This window comes from Rousettus aegyptiacus, unplaced genomic scaffold (genome assembly GCF_014176215.1).
Source record: "Rousettus aegyptiacus isolate mRouAeg1 unplaced genomic scaffold, mRouAeg1.p scaffold_m13_p_11, whole genome shotgun sequence".
Classification (NCBI taxonomy): domain Eukaryota; kingdom Metazoa; phylum Chordata; class Mammalia; order Chiroptera; family Pteropodidae; genus Rousettus; species Rousettus aegyptiacus.
In genome coordinates this window covers 1857011-1879576 of record NW_023416286.1, presented here as the reverse complement: position 1 = coordinate 1879576, position 22566 = coordinate 1857011, and the positions used below count along the sequence as shown (strand labels likewise).

The following is a 22566-nucleotide window of genomic DNA, read 5'->3' as shown; positions in this document are numbered from 1 at the left end:
AGGTATAAAGGTGCAAACAACTACAGTCCAATGACAGAACTATAAATCTAGTTGGGATGTTTTGAAACTGGATAACTATATATATCGATTCTCTATAAAAACATTTAATTACACTGTAATACTGCTACTATAGATACTATTTATGTAATTTTAAAATATTAACATTCTGTTAGTTTGTAAGAATGTTTTATCTCATATTAATTTTTATTTTATCAAAGCACACACATAGATGAAAAAGACAATTATTATTTCAATATTTATAAGAAAATACAGTGGTATACTATATCGTCCTCCCCTACTCACCAAAAAAAAAAAATTAACTTTTTAAATGTTTCTCCTTGTATTTATTCCATATTTCTCATAGTATGTATTCAAACTATTTCATCACCCTCTTAATCTTCAACAGATATATCTATTTTTCTCTAACTTGCACATTTAAAAAAAATAAACTCCAATTAATGGGGAGAGCTTTAAAAAAATGCCTTTCCAGCTAAAGTAGCAGCCTGACCGTCTCTGACCCACCTGGGAGGGCCCACTGGCAGGGTAAGCGAAGAAGCCAGCGCCAAGCCAGCCTGAGCCTTCTCATCCCTGGACAGGCTCCATCAGCGGCCACTTCCCGGCCCAGCCTCGGGAGTCACAAACAGGTGAGTACACACACCTGATCACCACACATCCTTCTTCTACCTACTTACAATGATGGTACGTCCCACTGATGCGATCTGAGGGTTTGTCTCACACGGTATTCCATGGAAGATTTACCCTGCTACGCCCCGAAACAGAGGCCCTTTTTCACCCGTATAGATATAAGTGCAAAAAACCCAAAGGGTAAAAATATCCCAAACACCCCCACAATTCCCATCAGTTAGTGTGCTGGTTCGCGAATCAAAACAGGTAGTCCATCTGTTTTTCTGCTTCGTTTTTAATTTTTATTTTCCAGTTAGAGTTGGCGTTCGGCGCAGGCGATCAACCTGACTTGGATCTACACACGTGCTCGGAAAGTTAAACACATCAGGGAAATACTTGTTTGGCCAGTTCCCCAGCATGAACAAACTACGTCTCAGTTATAAATAAACCAGAACGCCTTTTTTCACAAAAACCGTGTTAAAACGTTTGGCCAGCTTTCTGGACCCGCCCAGAAAGGCCAGTTATGTCCCAATCCGGCTGAAACAATGCACGTCTGCAGGAAACAGCGCTCGGGCAAGAACCTTGCAGAGATCCTGGACGCATGTTCTACGCAGGCATCGTGCAGAGCTGTGAAGTCCGATGCCGATCCTCCTGCAGTTTTGATGTTACTCAAAACTGTCCCCCGCACTCTTATTTACCTTTAGCTTCCGTAGGAAACCTTCGTAGGCATGACTACAACCAGAGAGAAAGGAAGGCGCGGGGACGAGAAGGCCTGCCTGGGGAGAAACGGATTCGCAGGTGTTGAGAGATGGGACGAGTTGGGGCTCAGGCTGGGCGGGGACGGGGCCCGGCACCCGTCTTCTCGGGGTTATGTCCCCAGCAAACGTGGGAAGACGCGCCCCACACCGGACGTTTGGCGTGGACCCAAGCTACGCGTCTACAACTGGTTTGACGAAACCCACGAGTTGATGGCTGTACATCTTCTGATCTTTCTGTTACACTTCCAACCTCCTCCACAAACATTTGCACAGCAAGTCCTAAACAGATGTTTGTTTTTTCCTGTTAATCATCAAAAGGCAAAAAAAAAAAAAAAAAAAAAAAAAAGGCCTAACGGAGCCGCCACTGCTTCCGCCGTCATTCGAGGGGAACTGGGAGGCAGGCGGACCCTAGAGGGGCCCCGGCAGAGAGGACGGCTCACTGTTACGTCCTAAGAATGCAGAGCGGTCGCCACCTCCCACCCCGAGTTCTCGGGCACGCACTCCTTCTGCGCGGCTTCATTTCCAAACAGGAAAACGACTCTGGCAAATGCGTGTTCTCGCCTTGAAATACAACGTAGCCTTCAAAATTAGGGGGAAAAAACCCCCCAGAAAGTCAGGTCATTTTCCTCACTACCGTGGCCTGGAACTCTTATTAAAGAATCCTCAGGGAAAGAAAGAGCAAATCCAGTCTGTATTACACGTTATCACGGAGGCCAAATACTTTGATTGTCAAAGATTACGAAGCATCGACGTCATGAAGAAAGGTTGTTTTTTAATGAGATAATGAAACTAAAAGGAACATATAGGAAAAGCAAACAGGAGAACGCGGAAGAACTAGGTATACAGGGACTTTGAACAATTAAAAAAAATATTCAGACATAAATTTGGCTTTAGGTACAGGAATTTTAATCGTTAGGTCCTTTAAACATCTTAAAGGTTTTTATGTAAAACAAATTCAGTATATTAGACTATAAAGCTCAGTGCAAACCAGAGGCCTGGGAAAGCTAGGTCCCTGAGCAGACAGTTTTCTGGGCGCAGGAACAAACTACGGTCGATTTTCGGTGACCCATCCGTGTGTCGTCTACGGCCAATTTTCCATCCCAGCTTGGCTTCCTCGGGCCTGCCCGTTCGTTCCATGAGCCAGCTGGTACATGCTTAAGGAATGTAAACTGATCATAATAGCAGCTTAAATGAAACCCAGTGGCAATGCAAAGCTGGTAAAAACCATCTTCAAATCCAAAGTCAAATAAATTAGTTTTGAGTTATCTAGGCCAGTGTGTGTGTGTGTGTGTGTGTGTGTGTGTGTGTGTGTGTGTTTAGTCACATAAATCAACTGAGAGTTAACTATATTGGTGTATAGAAAGGGTAGCAAGAAATTCAAGGTGACTAAAGTGAAACACGAGAAATTGGATGGCAAATAAAATAATGAACATAAAAAAGTAAGACTTATAAATAACCAAAATCAGAGAAGGAAAATATCGATTAATTGCTAAAAAAAGACAGCTGGGTGGGTCTACATGCACTTTTTTGAGAAACGATGAAGTGTATAGACCGAAAATTTATACACTGAAATCCTGACCCCTTAAAACCTGTGACCGTGTGCGGAGGCGGGGCCTTCGGGGTGATTAGGTCACGGGGTGGGGCCTCACAATGGGATTAGCGCCCTTACGGAAGAGACCCAGGGAGCTCTCTCTCGCTTTCTGTCACGTGAGGACACAGTGGGAGGACGGCTGCCCACAGACCAGACGCCGAATCTGCTCACACTTTGGGGCTGGACTCCTAGTCTTCAGAACTGTCGGAGACAAATATCTGCTGTTCAAACCGCCCGGCCCACGGTGTCCGTTCTAGCGGCCTGGGCGGACTAAGACTGACCGTCGGATGCTCTCCACTTTCGTGCCTCCCTCAGCCTTTAAAAAGTCAGCTCTGATCGACTCACTGTGAAGTCTTTATCTGTCACGCGGTGGACGGAAAAACAGGCCCAAATAAGGCGCTAAGCTGTACCCTGAAGGTCTCGATGCGCTCGCACAAAGCGGCCGCGGTGCCGAGCGCACGCACACTGAAAAGTGAGTGCACTAGGCGGGCATCTGGCCGGCCCAGCACATCACCAATGCCGCAGGCGCCCGGCTCACACCCACGGCGCCCGCACACACTGCCCACCCATCCAGGCACGGGGCAGAACTTAGGAGAAACATCGCCACGGCAGTCTAAGTTTCCTCCTGGAAGGATGTGAGGTCAGACCACGGAACGTTCTGATGAGAAACTATGATCCGGGTCACTGCTGCTCTCTGCAAACAGCGGTGGGCCCACAGCCAGTCCGCAGAGTTAGTGGCTGTGATCACACGGGTCGGCAGAACCACGGGACAAAATCTGGGTGCCGTGTTACGCAGCAGCCGGATTCGAACGGGACCGTGACAGTCCCGCGCGGCCTGAGAAGCATCAGCTATTAGGCCCTAGTGGACGCTGCAGACGCCGACCGAAGTCACCGGACCTTCGGAACGCCGTCCGCTGGTCCTGCCCTTCCAGAATTCTCTTCACTTTCCATTAGCTCCGGTTGCCCTAAATACTGTCGTCTATTTCTGAAGACTAGAATTATTGAGATTTTTCAGACTTCACTACTCTATATTACAACGCAGGAGTAATAGAGAGATGACGGACTATGATGAGGCCGGAGTGCTTCCTGTGAGGACTGAGGCCTTTAATTCCTCAGGGCGGCTGGGAAAGCCTAAGATTTCAGATCTAGAAAATACTTTTTCCCTAGTGCGCTACCAATCGGAGATGAATGGCCTTCATTTAGTTGTGAGGTATCATTCTTTTGCTTCATTATGCAAATGGTCCACGCCTATTTCATTCACATACGTTCACATTCTCTACACTCCTTGTCTTCGTGAAGATGCTGCCGTGAAAGCTTCAGCGTTGGAGCCCGAGGATGCTGACGCAGAGACATCACGCGGTCACAGTGGGGCCACGGGCCTGTCTCTGCGCGGCCTGCCGGGGCGTTCCCTGCCCCGGGGGGCGACCGCATCCCAAGGCCACTTTGGCTAGGATGCCTGGCCCGGCCGCGGCCCCACAGCCACCACCACCCGTGTGGCAGAGCCCTGCTTGGGCTGTACTGTGTCCAAACGGCTGTCCACTCCGGCCACACCCTTGCCACCGGACAGAGGTCAGACGGCACCGCTCCCCAAGCCTGCCCCGACCCCCCGTTTCCTCCATGTCAACAGACGTGCCCGCTCCTCTCTGTCAGCACGTAAAATCCCACACACCTCAGGTCTACGTATTTAAAGGTTATAAAATAAGCTAAAAATATTAAATAAAATAGATTCCTTCCTCTTACCGTGACAAATATACCTTCAGTGCAACAAAAATGTGTCAAGCTGTGATTTTCTAAAGGTTTGAAAGTCAACAAAATATCAGGGATCCCATAATCAACATTTTCACATAAATTATGTTCCATGGATGATGATAACCTAAAGTATTAGAAACAAATGTTAACTTTCAACGTGGACAAAATTTTAAAATCTTGGTCAAAATGCTAATCACCCTTAAATGTAAAAAATTGAAAATCGAAACTTTATGTTCTACAATTTCCCTGCAAAATGACAGAATGACTAATGAATTAGCATTAAACGTCCCATCCGTTCCACACAGACCTACACGCATAGAAATATATGAGCGATGTGTCACTCAGCCTCCAAAAACAACTGTTCCCAAGGGCGTGCTAAGGCATGAGGACCTCCAGAACCAGGAACCGAACTCCTGAGACAGCAAAAAAACGGAGGCCCGGCACTGCTGGGAAACCGTCTTTTCTCGGGGCATGATCCGTGGCATTCACGCCAAGAAGTTTTGACAAGTTAATGTGTCTTCTCTAAACGCTTGCGTGACTCAAATCCTTCCTGCTCCAAGGTCCACGGCGGTGCCACCCACCGATCCCCACGTCTTCAAGCTGCCTTTCCCTCGAGGTGCAGGTCGAGACACGCGGAGGGTGTTCCCTGGGTTGTAAATTGCACGGGGTGCCGGGTCCCTAGTTGACAGAGGGATCTACTCGTGTCTGTGATTCGCATCTACTCACGTCTGCAGATACGAACCTGCCCTTCTTGCCCAGGTTCAAGGAAACGCTCCTTTGAATGTCAACACAGTAGACACCGCTAGAGACACAATGACAAATGACAATGGCGACAGCGCCTATGGCCGCGTGCCTTACCCCGAATCCTCAGGACTCCCCCGCGTAACTCCTCCTTCACAGATAACGAGGTGAGGAGAAACGAAGAAGAGTCACGAGACCCAGAAGGCCCGACCGGGGCTGGGACGCGGCCCTGCAGGTGGACTCCGGGGCCCAGGGTCCTAACCTCACCCCCTGTGGCGCCGCGGCCTGTCCCAGCCCTCCAGAGGCTCGTGTGCGTATCTGTGTTCGTGGCCAGAACTGTGTAGCGAAGGCCCCTTCACCTCGACATCGACCTTTCCGAACGTCCACAGCTACCCTCCTTTCTCGGTGACCTCTGAGGGTGGGTTATTCTGTAAGTTCACATGGGGGCTGATTCCGACTAGTTTGGTTCTTAGAGGGACGCTTGATTTCTCAGTTCATAAGACACCTCACAATGAAGTGACCTTGTGTTCAAAGCAGCCAAGTATCTTTACAAATATTTATTCTTAAATCCTGATTAAGGAGCCACACACAGAAAACATAGTGATTCGTTTCAGTTCCTATTACAAGAGCTCATTAAATGTACCATGGCAAATTTTATATAAATTATGGAAAAAAAAGACAAACATCTTTAACTGAAATAATTTTGTGGAGGTTGGGTGGGCTGGTGGAGAATTAACTTAGAAATAGTTAACTCTGAATAGAAAAGCCTGTGAATCACGCCATACCAGGAACGGCATCCTCTGTTTGATAGGTCAATTGTTAACTTTAACACACACACACACACACACACACACACACACACACACTCCCTACTGGAATGCTGGGAGAAACAAACCTAAAGAATATAAGGTCGACATAATTATGGAGCTCTTTTACTCAGTGAAAGCATTTTGTGATCTCCTTAACAGAACAAATGCTTAAAAGAACAAAACTCATGAAAACTGCAAAGGAAAAATGGTTTAAAATCCAGGAAGATGGGTGTGGAATAGAAGGAAGCCGAGGTCAGAGCAGAAGAAAGCTAATACGGCGGCTGCTTGAATTTATAAAAAGACAGGGAAACATGACGGAGGCCGAGAGAGCAGAACCGTAAAATGAAATCCACACTCCTGGCAAACAGCCACTCGACATGCAAACGGGAGAAAACCCAGCTGCACAAAGGAAGACGCGACGACAGAGAGCCTGCGGGCGAGCCCCCCAGCAGAGAGCCTGTGGGCGAGCCCCCCAACAGAGAGCCTCTGAGCGAGCCCCCACGGCTCTCCTCGGTGAGGCCCGAAGTCTGGCAGACTGTCCCTTCATGAGCACACCACATACCAGGAACCCCACTGCACCGAACTCGTGGCCTGCAGACCGCTCTCTCAATCTCAGAGCCACTGCACCCCGTACCGGTGACCTGCCGCTCTGCGCAGACGGCTCCTCAGTGCCTCGGTTCTTGGATTGCAGCCCCGGGAATGGCCCATTCGACAGGAAGCCCCGTTGGCCCTCCAGCTGTGTCAAGGCCATAGAATCTGCCAGGAGACAAGCCGTCCACCCTTTGTAGATCTCAGCGTCTGAGTCATCAAATGATTATAAAATGCACTTAGAACTCAGAGCCAAGGGACGAAAAAAAAAAAATGAAGATGGAAAGTTCCAGAATGTGTAGGCCTCCCTACAAGATTCATGCTCTTTAAAAAGTGTTTTCATTTTAAAACACACACAGAAACTAGTTTCTTGAAGGCGCTATTGCAAGATAAATGATGCACCTGTCATCAACCGAATTAAGCAATTTTTGACCCGTGAAGCAAAGATACTGATAACTGTCAGATGTCCAGTAACACAGGATGAGAGGGGGGACGAGCCGGCACTGGACGGCCAGCAGCACAGCTCCGCCGGCTGCCCCGGGGCCTCAGGACAAGGGCCGGTGGAGAGCTGGGCACGGGGCGGGGGGCCCTCTGAGCAGCATCCTCCGCAGGTGCACTGAGGCCCTGGGCGCGCCTTGACCGCCAGGCGTCCTCTGGTTTTCATACCCTACGTGTCACAGAGGACTTTGAGAGAGATGGCATTTTTCTCTACAAAAGTAGCTGGGGGGGGGGGGGGTTCTGGGGAAAAAAAAAAAAGTATATCTACACACAGACAGTATTTTCTACATCAGCAATTAAGTATAAGAATCTACTATAAAAAAATAAGTTATTGAACCCGATCAGTAAAGTCTTAACCCTATGAACCCTCCAGTGTGGAGTTTCAAGTCATTTTTCAGGTGCCAATTTGTACAATGATGAATTTAAGTAGCACAATTTTCAATCCCATTTTACAATTTAAAAATATCTTAGTTACTAGACATACAGGTGTTTGGGGGGAAACTCTCTGTTTCTAGAATGTAGCAGTTAATGGAACTAAGCAGTTAGGATAGACAGGCACACACAGCTAACTTTGGGAGTAGTGTTCCTTTGGGGAAAATGTTTATAAAAAAGTGCAAAGTACTGACCGTAGACCGGTCACTGAACAAGCCTGTGAAAACCACGCAACTGTGCAGGTGAGGCTTTACGTGTACTTGTGAGGACCCCAGAAGCGCCTCCCTGGCAGGTGGCGGAAGGCGTAGGGCGCGGGTAAGGTGCCAACACGTCCTTGCAGATGCGGAATTCGCCCGCACGGGAGGGACCGCCGGGAAGCCTGCGGGGACCTCCAGGCGAGGAACCAGCAGGCGGGTACCCGCCGCTGCCGGAGACAGGCCAGAAGCACGGAACATCGCACTGCCGATCGGTGCGACCTCTCCGCGTGATCAGACCACAGAGACACTGTACCGACAGCCAAGGGAAAGAAACTGTGGAGAGACACAACGGCCGGGTGACCGGGCACCGGAAGCCGGATGCGAGACGGTCAGATGCAGCGACTCCGGCCCGCGCTTTCTCCTCGGGGACTCGTAGATCACTTGCGTGGGCGACGCGGCCGAGAAGGGAACATGCAATCAAGCTCTGGAGCGAACGCTTCATGATTCATCTTACGACACGTCAAAAAAAACGCAAACGCCGCCCTCTCCCGTCCCTGCCCCACGTCAGAATCATCCCGTTGACTGCTGACACACCCGTCCTGAGGGACAGGGCGGCCACCAGGAGCCACACGCTGATGGCGAGTTCAGAACCGCGATAAAAGTGGAGCCCGCGCCCAGCTGAGCAGGGGCGAATTCTGAGAGAGACGGGCCACGCTGGTGCCCCGCACAGCACAGCCGGCCTGCTCCTAAGGTCCGACGCGTTCGTATGCTGGTGGCAAAGGTCACCGCATTCATGCAAATGCTGGGGACCAGGCTGTCACAACTCGTTTGAAACATCAAACCCCTAAATTCAGAAACTGGGCCCTATACTGAACTTCCACGTTAATTCCTACACACTTGGCATTTCCAGGGAGGCTCCAGACCCGGGTATTTACCAGACTCTTTTTACTATAACGTGGAAGGAAAGAATCCAGAATGAACGGTGAGGGACAGGATGCTAGAATTATCTCATGGACCCCCGAAGGAGCCTCTGAAGTTATTGCTCCCCTTTTATGAGGCATCCAAGGCTGGGGGAGGCTGACCAAGGTCAACCAGTAACCGCGACCCTTCCAATTTACACACACCCTTGGTTCACTCTACCCGTGAGGACGTTTCTGTGTTTTGAGAACGGTACAATATAAAAGGTTAATACTATGAAGACTGTTAATTTCACGAACCGACTATATTAAACAATACATCTGTGCCGGGGTTCTCAGCCAGGTGCCCTAACTCGCTGACTCTTTTCATGGCTGAGATGTACAACAAGCAGCCCCCTTTCCAGCGGGGTTCGGCCGGGCGCAGACAACTGGTCAGCTGCCCGGCCTCTCAGACGGAACGGTCTGGGGCCCACGCTCTGGCGAAGCGCCGTACGTCCCCGAGGGAAGAAACGTGGGTGACGCCGTGGGCGCTGAGGGCCGAGCCTCGGGGTCGGGCATTGCTGGGCTGGCACCTCCTTACAAGCTGCGTAACCTCGGGCTGCGAGACTCGCCTCCTGCAGACCTCGGCTCCTTTTCTCTACATGGGAAAAGCACTGTCGACCCTGGAGGGGGATTAAACTGGGTCCCGCACCTGGCCAGGCCCACCAGCCTTCCGACTCTCCAGCCGCAGCTACGCGTCTGGCAGGCCGTCTGCTTCGGGCTAAGAAGGGGCCCGGGTGGCTTCCTCGTGTCACGGCTTGCAACGGAGCACAGAGCTCTCAGGTGGGGACCCACTTACCAGAACAAGAAAACCGAAAGGGAACGCGACTTGTTTGCTGAGCGTCTGGGCGGCAGGCGGTTACACACCTGGAGACTGACCCTTCTACAGACGGACCCTGACGGAACGGTTTCGAGCCAGCGGGCCCCAGAATCCTCGATTTTCCCATCCATTTAAGGACCATGTGTAATCTTTGCCCTGTAAAGAACTGAACAAACAAACAAACAAAAACAGGAAGAAACCTGTAGAACCGAGTCTGGGGGCTTCGAGGACAAGACCTGATCAGAACACAATCCGGCTCATTGACTCTGACGAAGACCACGAAGACTGTACTTTCTCTCCATCTTCAGGGAATGACATAATTGACACTTACGTCCCCAGTTTTACACTGATCACCCTGGAAGTCTCCCGAGCACCGGGAGAGACGCCTGAGTAGGCTGGACGGGCCAGCGAGCCGATCAAGACCTGCGGTAACTGGATGAGGAATCTCAGTGATGAAAGCTGAGTTCCAATTAAAATTTATCCCGAGATCCCGTATAACTGACCAAAAGTGGCAGAGAGAGTAAGAGACGTGGGCTTGAAGCAGGAGTCTGGAGGTGTGGGGGGGCGAGGTGGGGGGCGCCCACAGGCTTGTAGGACCATGAGACCTGCGCCACCTCCTCCAGGCAGACAGTGTCAGAACTGAGCTACGTGCTTGGTGGGGTTGGAGGACACACCCTGGCGGCCTTCACATGCTCCCAGGCCATATAAAGACTGAGGTTTCTGACATTTTTCCACCAAAATAAGGACAAGTCCATTGTCAAAGGCAAAACAGAACCTAGGCCACCGTACACAGTTTGCCCTATTAGATGTTATTTTTTTGCAATATTATTGACCTGTGAACTCTGAAGCCACGCGGTAGGTCAAGTACAGCAGGTGATCCCCATGGTGGCTGCCTTGGGGGCCAGTCTCACTGTGAGAGGTGCCCCCGGCGGCCACATGTGCCTGTCCAGGTCCAACGTCCTGCCTTTCAGATGTGTGTAAACAACATGCCCGGCTCTTCCCAGCTGAGGTGACTGCTCCGGACTCACCGGCCACCTACAGACGCATCTGTGAGATCTGCGGGGCCCCCTCCGGGCAGCCCCTCCTTTGGCACCCTATCTCTGCCTGCTCCGGTCATGAGCACCTTCTGCCTAAACGAGCTCCTGAGTCTGTGGCCTCCCTGACAGCCCCAGCCTGCTGTACCTATGTACACGTGACAGACTACAGAGCTGAAGACGCGAAACCGCAAATGCGTGGATTTCAACCCCACAGCTTCCAGGATCGTTATTTCGGCCTTTCAGATTCAAATTCAGCTCTCAGGCTAGTCAGTGAAAACTGCACTGAGTCCGCCTTGTATCCGTTCACTGATGATTTTTGAGCGTCCACTGTGGGCCAGGCACTGACTGCCCCGGGGGCTGCAGATGCTTCGGAGTCAAGGTGCAGGGGGAGGGGCTACAATTCTAAAGAAGGTGGAAGCATTAGAAGAAATGACAGCTTTCCTTCAATGCGACACAGCTCCTCGGTCCGACCTGATTGCAAACTGAAGGAAGTTACCGATTGAGGTTCGTCTTCGCAGGCCTACTACCTGGAACGGAGCAACGCTTCAAAACAGCAGCTGAAGAAAAAATACTCGGACTCTGTATCTTTCCAAAGCAATGCCACTTATAATAACTGACATCAATATATCAGGCAGCTGGTCAGGAAATGAATGCATTACATTACCTGGCACCGACCGAACAGCAGATCTTAGACTCGAATGCTTTGCATTCCGCCTCACGGCACCCCGAAGCGATAACCCTGCAACTTTCCGCCCCCCCGGAACTCCGTGCGGACGAGATGCCAAGGATGATCAGCAGCACGGTCTCACGACCGCTGCAGCTGCAAACTGCAAGCAGGGGATGGGCCAGCCATTGTTTTAGCAATAGGAGCAAAAGTAATAAATGTAGCACGGGACGGAAGTGGTAAGAAATGGCAGCATGCAGGGCTCCGGGAACGAGAGAAAAGTCAGAAACCAAACAGATTACAAAGTGTAACTGAGCACCTTTCGTGCTGCCCGTGACCTCAGCTCTCCCCTGACCCAAGCCGCGGGAGAGGCGTGCCCCCTGGCCTCCACCGAGGCTTTCTTCTCCTGGAAGAAGCTTCTTACTGCAGCGCCTGCGTATGCGAGTGTCAGCCGACGAGTGTACAGATAGAGTCATTACAAATCATCGGTCTTTCCCCGCACGTAGTCCGTCCTCGCTGAGGCGGCTGTCACACCCAGACACTGACATTCGGTCGCACACGCATCCACTCATTCGTGAAGAAGCCTGAGGAAACCCTGCTCCGAGCCGGGCACAAGCGAACGAGGACAAAGCCCTCGCCCTCTGGGAGCCTGTGTTTAAATGGAGTCAGAGACAAACTGATGAACACATAGTGTCACGACGGTTACGGGTGAGTGAGGACTGCAACGGGTCCGCACGAAGCGAGGTCGGGGACAGGAGATGGCGGAGGTCCGTGCGCATGTGCTCACGCTGTCTGGGACAAGGCAGCTGGCGTCAGCAGCCTCTGGGGTGGCCCTAAGGACCCCTCCTCCTAGCATTCGCACCCTTGCGAAGTCCCGCCCCGCCTTCGGTGTGGGCTGGACTCACTGACTCACTTCTAGCAGACGGGACGGGGCGTAAGCGATGGGGTGTCCTTGAGATTAGGGTATAAGGAGACGCTTCGTCCATCCTGCGCGCTCTCTTTCTTGGCCCGCCTGATCGGGGAGGCCGGGCGCCATGGCACGCGGCAGGCCCACGTGAGTCACCTCCCGTTCGAGCCTCGAGGCCCGCGGCCCCGATGACACCCCTCTGCGGCCTTGTGAGAGACTCTGAGTCGTGACCACCTAGCTGAGCCCAGCCAGAGTTCTGGCCCACAGACACCGTGAGGAAATGTTTTTTTCTTCTAGCCACTAAGTTTAGGACACACTGTTGTGCAGCAATGGATAATTAATGCAGTGGCCAAGGCCGGTCTGCGTAAGCGACCTGGGGAAGAGACAGGCCATGTGAAGACGTAGGGAAGTCGGGGGCGAAGGCCGCAGCTCCGAGATGGGGGGACGCCAGGCGTGGGCTGAGAAGCCCAGGGTGGCAGACGGTCAGCCGCAGGTGGCGACGGGGTGACAGCAGGCGCCAGCTGGAGCCAGCCGGCCTGGAGTCTGCCGCGGATAACGAGGCCCGAGCGCTACGTGAAGGCCACGCTTCTGACCACCACTTACTGGCTTAGGCAATAACCGGCTTCACAAGGATGACGGTAACAGCTGACACGCGTGTATTTGAGAGTACGGTACTAGGAATTGTGCTAAGTGCTGGATTTCATTTATTCCCCACAATAACCTGATAAAGTAGGTATAATTATTAGCCCAGTTTTTTAAGGAAACTGAGGCTCCGAAAGGTTAAGTCGAGAGTTAAGCCGGGCCCTCTGCCCTCGGCGCCCTGACCTCTCACTCTCCCTTAGAGCCCTGTTAATACAATTGTCTGGGGCACGATGACAATTATTTTGAGGTCTGACCCAACGCAGCACGGTAATTTTAGAACGGCAAACAGGCAGCTTTTCTTTTTGGCATACATTAAATGCCTCGCATAACAAATGTGGAATTTACTGAGGATCGGCATCAGATAAAATAACAATATGTTCTGTTGTATGAAATTTTATGCTCAGCTGACCTCGCCTGAGCCCTGCCTTCCTGTTGACATTTAGGTATCTGGACCGAACTGAATCTCTGTCTGCTACACACCTTGCTTTTCTTTGCGGCTTCGCCTTTGTCTTGAAGCTCGGGGAAGACTATGAATGTTCCATCAGACTCCTAATTTCTTTGTGAAAAGAGATACAACCTATTTATCTCTGATTTTTACCTATATTCTATTAATAGGGAAGCCATTCTAAACTGCCTTTCTTAGAAGCAATGGCCTTGGCATGTGGATAACATTCCATACTGGGGTTCACGAATACATATCACAGTGTGGCTTGGGCTAGAGGAGACCAAGAAACAAAAAGACAAAAAACAAAAAACGGAAGTTACTAAGTTTTTTTGTGTTCACGTTTTTACCTAGAAGAAAATGAAGGAAAGGAGTTTCTTTGATACGATTACTGATGGCATAATAATGACAGCTATAGCTAACATCGATGGCGTGTGTGCTGCAGGGCCAGGTATTATTCTAAGCACTATGAATCTATGACCTCGGTGAACAGTTACGGCGCCCTGCTGTGGGAGTTCCGGCACCCCAATCTTTCCAGTGAAGAGACAGGGGCACAAAGAGGTCAAACGGTGTGTCCAAGGTCACGCGGCTAAAAGTCCAGTGGGCCCCACGGTGCCACCTCTTGGCCCCTGCGCTGTCCTGCCAGGCGGTTATTCAGCCTGACGGCGTGTGCGGGGTCCCAAGCTCGCCAACGTCTGCTTCCAAGAAAAGCGCACTTTCCTCAAAAAGACAAACGAAAACAGAACAAAACAAAACAACTCTTCAAACCAACTCAACTCCCCTAACACACACACATTTATATATCTGTATTAGCCGATCCAGAACTTCGACAATATCATACTGCCCCACACAGCAACTCAATAAGCTTTTACAATCACCGGGTAAACACATACACAGACTAAACATAAGTGACGTCAATTTAAGAGCTAATAAAAATTGCTTATACACAATGCTGAACACGTGTTCCTTCCAAAAAGGTCCATAATTCAGCTTTTCACTGCTGAATAATAATCCAAGTTCGTCTTTCGAGAAATTCTGGGCGTACTCTCATTTATCCGTGGTCTCTCCCATTTCCTGCGCAATGTCACTTCCTCGGGAAGGCCTTCCTTAACCACTCAGTTCGCAGGGCCTCCTCGCCATCGTTTTTACTCCCCATGTACATCGCTACTTTAAGTTACATTATGTATTTTTGTGTTTATTTTCTATCTCTTCCGTTAGAAAACAATCTGCATCCGGGTAACTCGTTCCCTGCTGCATCCTTAAATGCGCTTGCACGTCCTTTGTACTCAGTAATGTTTATGGAATGAAGAAAGAATGATAGGACGAACGAATGAATGAATGAAACGTTCCCTTCGAGGAGAGCGACCTGGTGAAGGCGAACGGCAGCCAAAGCCCATCAGCTCACGGTCCCGATCACCTCGTCCCACCCCATTGCCACATCTGTGGCTTCGGAGCCACGTCCTCGTTTTAAGATGGGAATTCTTCTGACTTGGGGAAGGATGGAAGGACGGTTGCACCCACGGGCTCCTATGAGCAAGGCCAGGCTGGGAAGGAGACGGCAGGTCCCGCTGCTCTGGATTTGGTGGCGAGGGAGTGGCCGGGCTGTGGGGTGTGGGGCCGTCTTCCACCGCCTGTCACCTTTACCCTCAGCATCTGTCTCCAGGCTACTTTTTAGCTGTTTTGGAATCCGCCTTCTCACTCCCTGTTCCTGCCGCCCTCCTCCCTTCCATCACGCCCATCACGCCTGGACCGTCTCAAACGCCCCTAGCTCCCTCCTGTCTCCTGGCGCTTCCTTCCTCGTCCGTGCTGCACGGGGACAGGGGACAGGGGACAGGAACACAAACCCTTCATGGCCCTCCCCAGCTCCAGAATCCTCAGTGGCTCCTTTGCACTGGGGAAGAGGAGACCACTCATCCCGGAATGCTATATTTCTCTGACAAGTCTGCCAATTTCAATACTCCACGAGCGACTGGCAGGCGGAACTGTGCCCAGCGCTGGGACAGCGGCCAGCAGGGTGGGTCCTCAGGAACCATCATCGCTTCCGCGGTGTCTCTCGCTGATTCCATTCTGTGCGCAGCACGTAATACTCTAAACTGAAGATCAGGGCACACTGCATTCACCGTAAACACAATTTGTTTTCTTTCTTAGGTGTACAACCGTCTCCTCTCTCCGAAACCACAAAAGGCTTTTTAGGACAGACCCATGTTTTATTCTCTCACTGTGCCTCTACTAAGTACGTGCTCGCTGTATGGACGCCCAACACTCTAGGTTAGGAAGGAATTTCGTCACGGAGAGAAAATAAAGACCACTCAGTCACTGCATGGGGATGGTTTATAAAGTCTCGAGTAGCAAAAGAAAAACCGACATTGACTTTGAGCTCGAGAGGTGGATTTGAGATCTTTATAAGGACCTAAAAACAGACTGGTGGACTCGGGTAGATTTTCCGGGGGCCCAGTTAGAGAGGTGTCACAAAGACCTTCTCCGACTCTAATTATGCTGATCCAAAATGATGACTTTTGTCTAGTGAGCCGGAGATTACCAATAATCTTAGTGACCTGTTGAAGGGAACCAAAAACAAGGACGGGGAATGGTGGGCCATAGAGTCTCAGGTGATTCTGTATCTCCTGAGATGCCAGGAACGGCAGTGAATGGACTTTTTATGGAGACACCTTTTCATCCCTACAGAGACTTTGTAGGCACCTGTGTGTATGTTACACCAACTAATTAGAGCACTTAGATGTTATAAACTATATGCCATTTATAAACAATTAGTTTGTAAAGTGCTTTGAAAATGGGAAGTGCTGGGTAAGCACTCAAATTATTATATATTAAAAGCCTTTAGTACGCCATCATTTCATTTAATAACTGGCTTCTTAAAAGGTATATAGTACTTTACAGCTAAATAGAATTTCTGATCTTGAATCATTAATATTAGAGTGAAACGCTATCAGAGTGTAAATCAGAGGCAATGATGGAGTTATTTTCCGTTCACATAAATATTATTCATAGCAATCTCCCTCGCCCTTTCATGGACTGATTCGGCTTTCCCTCGGGCCCCTGCAGACTGTGCGAAGACCCCTCCCGCACCCACGGCTGCTGGCCACTCTGCCCGCCCTCATCTGTGTGTCCTTTTTGCCCATTTGCCTTCAGAAAGTGTTTTTTTTCTGAACCTGTGGAGTGTGTGTGCGGCTACCCTTTACAGACTAAAGACAGCATGCCACGTGATCAGTGACAATAAATCCTTTCAGGAGCAATGACGCCCTCTGAGATGCAGGGAGTGGTCGCCGCTGGGCACCTTTCCCACGATGTCACCAATCCCTTCATTCCACGATCATTCTACACCAATATGTCCACCTCCTGAACTTGGCTTTCATCTGCCGACAGGTGTTGATTCAGAGGCATTAAACTCCATGCAAATAATTCTATTTATCACCCCCACAGGACGACTCATAGGCAGAATTTCTGGAAAAGGCACAGAAGTGTTTGACCCTTTCCCACTTACCCCTTTAGGGCTCCCGACTTTGTCAAGGGCTAATTTCCTCACGCTGCACTGGCTTTTCAGACTCTTCCTATCACCCCAGGAGACCACTCTCCACCTTTGCCTGAGACTCTGACCTCTCCCCATCCCTGCTGATGCTTAAATTTAGCTCTCCGATGTTCTCCACTATATTTTCTCTATTGGAAACCCAAAGGAAGCCATTCTTCTGAACAATGAGTGTTAATGTTTAGCTTTCTCAGGCTCTAAACGAATGCTGCCCACGAGGACTGTTGGCTCCAAGCTATATTTTTCCACCCTAATATTCCATCCCCTCTTCGAATCTACTCTCTACAGACGTTACTACCCCCGGACTGGTTGCTCCTTTTTTCACCGAAGCGTTAAATACTAAGTGTGCCCAAGGTTTGGCCTTGGGCGCACTTCCTGGTCACACTCACTTTTATGGATTCATATCGCCGTTATGGCCAGAACTCTCTGGCTGAGTTAGATTTCTTTCCCGGCCTCGGATTCACGTCTATCGCGTTTAGAAATGCACTTAGATTCCAGTGACCTCGTCCACCTCCCACCCTATTGTCCCTTAAGCTTCCCATTTCAGGAATTTGGCCCCAAACCTAGGTAGGAGTCATCTTTCTGTGTCTTCACTTTCCACATCCAATCCCTGAGGCCTACCGCCAGTTCTGCACAAATCTGGTTTAGAAATATTGCCCAGTCCACCCTCTCTTCTCTGTCCCAAGCTTACAGCCTGTGAAGGCCACTTGGCCACTTTGGCTCTGGCCTATGATTCATTTCCCCTCCCCGTAATCAAAGCATCCGGATGTCATTTCCATTGTCCTTAAAATCCAACTCCTTCGGACCCCTCCCCCAGCTCTTCCCTTTCCATCGTAGGCCAAGTCCTTCTCCTCCTTGCTGAGGAGGCCACCGACATGTAAATCTTTCAACACATTTAATTCCTCAGACCACCAGTTTTCTGCTTCAGGACTTTCCACACACTGTTCCCCTAAAATCTTTTCTTTTCTTTTCTGCACAGCTCGCCTCTCTTCCTGTACCCCCTGCAAGATCTCCCTAACTTCCATACCTACAGCAGGTTCCCCGTTCATGTCTTCTCTCTTGACCCTATATTTGTCATTTTTTTTTCCACAAAGATTCAATTAAAAATTTTTTTTCCACTTTTTATAAGGTATGTTTCATGAGAATAAGAACTGTGTCTCATCCGAGACTAACATCTTAGCCCAGGGTCTCTCGTACATACCAGGTGCTCAGTAAATACAAAAATATATTTATCTAAAAAAGTTTAGAGTGTAGGAAATGCAGGCTCTGCGGCAGGTGAGTGGAAGTCGTCCGACACAAGAGAATAAAGAGCCTTGTGCCCTGACGACCTACGTGGATCCCTCTGGGATTTTACCGGTCCTCTACCTACCAGGCATTGTGCTGCTTAGTAAAGCGAGCAGACAACGTAAGTTCTAACGATCACAGAGTAAATCCAAGACCATGAAACAGAGAGTAGAATGAAAGCGTGTACAGGACTCAAAGGAACCTGCATGTCAGCCTCCCACCCAGACTAGAGTATGGCAGAAGAACGCTCCGAAAGAGGGAAAGGCATCAACGAAGTCCCCAAAGCACAGGGCACCGAGGGGCGCGGTGCTCAGGTTCAGAGGCTGAGAGATATTTAGGGTAAATTAAGGTCAATTTGGGGTTGGATGGGTATCAGACGAGGTTGAGGAGGTAAATAGGATAGCTCTTAGATGTGATTCACTTAATTTCACAGAGATGTGAAAACAACATTTTGTTTCCCCAAAAAATCATGTTCCCCATATGGAATGTTCCTTCTTCCCCTGTCCTTACTTTCTCTCAAGTGGTGCTCCTTTTATGCAAACCTGGGCTATACTCAGACAACTACCTAAGGACTGAAACTGTTATCTGGTCATCCTAGTTATCTCTCTCTACAAAATAACTAAATTCTCCTGACCTACTGAGGTCATTTTTGACTAAATATTTTATTAGTGACCTGAAATTACAGCAGTAAACTGGTACCTATCTTATAAATTATACCACAGAGGTGGACCCTGATACTACCTAAAATTCTCCCACGAAACCAGAATTCCCACAATTCTTTTAAATCACTCCCCGCACGTGCCCCATGTACCAATCATTAGCAAAAGATAAATTCTCTTGTGAATTACTAAAAAAAACGTGAAGAAGCCAACACACACTCCTACTTTTCTTTCCTTCTTTTTTGAAAACCTCTCTATATGGGGTCCCGCTCCAGTGCCTCTCTGCTCCCTCGCAATCGAGCTATGAATGCATACTCCTTTCTAATTCGCTTGCTAAAGTGCTCGTCTTGGCCCCAGATTTTCTCAGTTTCCCCACTTCCAATGTGGGCTCAATTAAAAATTAAAAGAAAAAAAAATTCCTAAAACAGTCAACCTTGAGGACCAAGGAACAGAAACCACTCAAAGTGTTTAAAGTGGGAATTTATTAGATGAACACAAAGCTTCTTGGAGGGATTCCAACAGCCGTCATGGGTTGACAGCCGGAATCAGGCCTTTCTCAAGGACAGATCGTGCTGTACTCGCAAACTTCTACTTCTGGGTTTTGCCAAGATCACGAAGACAATATTCTAGAGGACGCTCTTTCCTGTACATTGCATAAGGGTCTAGAGTGCGGACTCGTTTCTGCTTGCTTTTTGGTCCTTATACTCCTTTATGCTGGCCTCGAACTTGTCGAGCACATGTTGGCAGACATTCATGAGCTCATTCAGGCCTCTCTGAAACGGCTCGATGGCTGGAAGAGCGCCCCGAGTCTGAATGCGCAAGTTAATTTTACTCTCTGAAGGATGGGTTGTAGTGTAACCACAAAATTCCACTTCCGGGTTCTTCATGATCATGTAACGAAGAGAATTTCCTAGGGTATGGTCCTCCTCGTGCAATACAAATGTCACACAGTGTCTATCTGTCCCAGCCGCCTGGACCATTTCCAGGGCTGTCTTCCTCTCGCCTTCAGCCATTGAGGTCTTCAATCCAGATATTTTTCTACACACACATTTTTTATAAAAATGAGATCATACTGAATATGATTTTGTAACTAGCTTTTTTTCATTTACTATATCACGACCGCAACACATTATTACTCTAACGCACTCTGATTACATAGAGCTATCAGCATTAGCCCCTTATTTTCTTGCTTCTGTGTATTCTATCAATAAATACTTAATTGACTGCCTCCAGTTTCTCCCTACTCCATCTGACCGTCCACATGGCCACAAGGGGAGTCTCCTTAAAACACACACTTAAATGTTTGCCAGGATGAAAAGGGAGTTGAAAGGCGTAGAAAGACAGATTAATATAAAAAAGAGAGGCTACTGATGATCAACGTGCAGGGCCGACGACAGCTTCCATTTGCAGGAGATAAGGAAACTAGAACCGAAAGTCTGAGTCAATCGAGCAGGAGGGAGGAGGAGAACTCAGCGCACAGAGCGGTTTTACGAGCGGTCTGCACGGAGGAGGGGCCTGGGCCAAGTCACAGGGACGTAGGCCTGACTGAGCGCACCGAGACCATCGCTCGGGGACAGCGGCGCGGTGCGTGATTCTACGTTAGCTCGATTGCACTCCTGCTGATCTCAGTGGGGATGGGCAGTCTGGGGGCTTAACTCTGGTCTCACAACTTGTCTTCCCTTCCTGGTACCTAGCGTCTCGAGCGTCTCTGTTCAAATGCATCCCTGTCTCCTCCCCTTTTCCCAATCGGGGGCCCCCCTCCCGCCCGCCCAGGCGCCACCTTCTCTCTCTGGGCCCCTGCCCTCCCGGCCAGGCCCTCGCTGCGGGGCCGGGCCGCGCAGGCTGAGGTCCCGGGCGGCCGCGGGCCCCCCCGCCACCGGCCGCGGTCCAGGGCGCGGCCCGCTCCTGTCGCCCGCCCGCCCGCCTCCCCGGCCGTTACCTCTCCAGCTCCTGGTCCTCTTCCATCGCGGGGGCGGCTTCCGGGATCCTCAGGTGGTGCGGCCGGGCGAGAGGCTCTGCCCCATGTCACGAAACGTGCGAGCGGAGCAGGAAGGAAGGAAGGACCTGCCGACGGAAGGAGCGGAGGACGGAAGGAGGGAGGAGGAGCCGCAGCCGCAGGCCCCACCCACTGGGCGGGGCGTGGAGGCCCCGCCCCTAGGCCCCGCCCACCCCGCGCGACCAGGGCGGCGGCGAGGCCGCAGCCGCTCACCTGGCGCTCCGGGGCAGCTCCGCCCTCAGAGCTAGCGGGGAGCGGTGGGGTCGGGCTCCCGCCGCACCCCGAGGCCGAGGCGGGCCTGTGGGCGCCTGCGCTCGGCCCTGGCACTGTAACCCGAGTGGTGGCGAAGGGGACGGGGCTTACCTGCCTCCCCAAACCACCTTCCTTCTAAGGGCCTGAATCAGACCTCTTTTTGACCTGCCGCTAGACCCGTTGGGGACAGTGATGCGCCTAAGCAGGACCCCGACCCTCGGGGGCTTTCATGGGACGAGAGGCTTAAACTCTAGTGGATAAATACACCTTGCTGAATTTCACGGCAGAACAGGATGGGTGTAAGATGCTATTTGAATCTTCGCACAGCTCACCTGGGTCAAAGGACAAGCGTTGGTGTTTTTCTTTTGGGGGCGAAGGGTTCGGAATGAAACTGTTTTCCTTCCCATCCCTTCTCTCCTAGGATGTTTTCTACCCCGGGGCACGTCCTCCCTCGCTTTGGACTTCCTTTTCTCTTTGCCCTTTGGCTTCTTCAACCCCCTCACCTGCGGAACCTCCTTCTCACCTTTGTTCCCAGGTGCCCCTGACCCCGCCTTGGCGACTCTTCCACCCAGACTCACCCTCCGCGTCCTCATTCCTCCGTACCTCTCCCTCTCCGTCCCGCAAGGAATTCTTCGCTAATAACCCCTGCTCCCCTTGCCCCGCTCACCGCGGTCAACCCCTGTCCCCGCCACCCACCCCAGCGGTCCTCTCGCAAGCACACGTACATTGCTGCTTTCCTGTGCCACCTGCTCCCTCCTCCCGACTCCCCTACATGTCCGCTGCCTCCCCGCAATGTCCCACGCTCCTGGGGCCTCGGCGGGGAGCGCAGACACTCCCGAGCCGTCTCCAGCGGGGTAATCCGGGGGGCCCAGCGCGGAGCCGGTGGGGGAGGGCAGGCGGCGCGGGGCGGAGCGGGCTCACTCTAACCCTGGAGTGACGGCCCGGCCTGGCCCGCCCCCTGAGCCCTCGGATAGGCGGAGCGGCTCTCTGTCCCGCCCCCTCCACCCCTGCGCCGCCGCCGATTGGCCCAGGTGCGTGTCGGGTTGGGCGGCCGGGCCCTGGCGCTCGCCCCCGGGAAGGCAGCAGGGGCGGTTGAGAAGTGAAGTCTTGGCCAGAGTTTGCTTCTTGCCAGGAAGTCCGCGGCGGCGGCGGCGGCGGCGGCGGCGGCGGCGATCCCCGGAGGAGCCGAGGCCGCCTCGCTCCCGGCTCCCTCGGCGGGCCGCGGAGAGTGCGGCGCCGGGCGCCGGCGCACGCCCCGGGCCGCCGCGCGTCCCCAGTGAGTAACTTTGCCCGGCCCGCGGCGCCCCGCGCGCTGCCGCGCGGCCGGCCGCCGCCTCAGGTGCGGGCGTCGGGGCTGCGGGGCCGCGCCGCGCCCG

General features: G+C 51.3%; 3 protein-coding genes across 6 annotated transcripts in view; 1 reads left to right on the top strand and 2 right to left on the bottom strand.

Annotated features, from left to right (window-relative positions):
• LOC118609330 (protein POLR1D-like) overlaps positions 1–21006 on the bottom strand; it is a 36299-nt gene extending 15293 nt beyond the window's left edge. The window contains exons 1-2 of one of the 3 annotated variants that reach the window (XM_036228386.1): positions 20882–20993; positions 9743–9929 (exon numbers count right to left, since the gene is read on the bottom strand). In XM_036228386.1, coding sequence (XP_036084279.1) covers positions 9743–9894 — 152 coding nt within the window. In that variant the 5' untranslated portion in view covers positions 9895–9929; positions 20882–20993. Of the gene's footprint in view, positions 1–9742; positions 9930–20881 lie in introns of all 3 variants that reach the window. The other 2 variants (XM_036228387.1, XM_036228388.1) reach the window with 2 other exon arrangements.
• On the bottom strand, positions 19405–21006 carry POLR1D (RNA polymerase I and III subunit D). The gene is made up of 2 exons (XM_016156258.2): positions 20882–21006; positions 19405–19980 (listed from the first exon to the last, which is right to left on the bottom strand). The coding sequence occupies exons 1-2, from the start codon at positions 20905–20907 to the stop codon at positions 19605–19607; spliced, it is 402 nt and encodes a 133-aa protein (XP_016011744.1). The 5' UTR covers positions 20908–21006; the 3' UTR covers positions 19405–19604.
• LNX2 (ligand of numb-protein X 2) overlaps positions 20460–22566 on the top strand; it is a 54386-nt gene continuing 52279 nt past the window's right edge. Inside the window, exon 1 of one of the 2 annotated variants that reach the window (XM_036228384.1) lies at positions 20460–20526. The gene's annotated coding sequence lies outside the window, so the exon portion shown is untranslated. Of the gene's footprint in view, positions 20527–22275; positions 22467–22566 lie in introns of those variants that run through there. The other variant, XM_036228383.1, reaches the window with a different exon arrangement.

Bases quoted from the DNA above. Each gene is read 5' to 3' on its own strand.
- POLR1D (XM_016156258.2), bottom strand. From the start codon at position 20,907: ATGGAAGAGGACCAGGAGCTGGAGAG. The intron at 19,981-20,881 runs GTAACGGCCGGG...ATGTGTGTGTAG, and splicing joins GAGGACCAGGAGCTGGAGAG to AAAAATATCTGGATTGAAGA.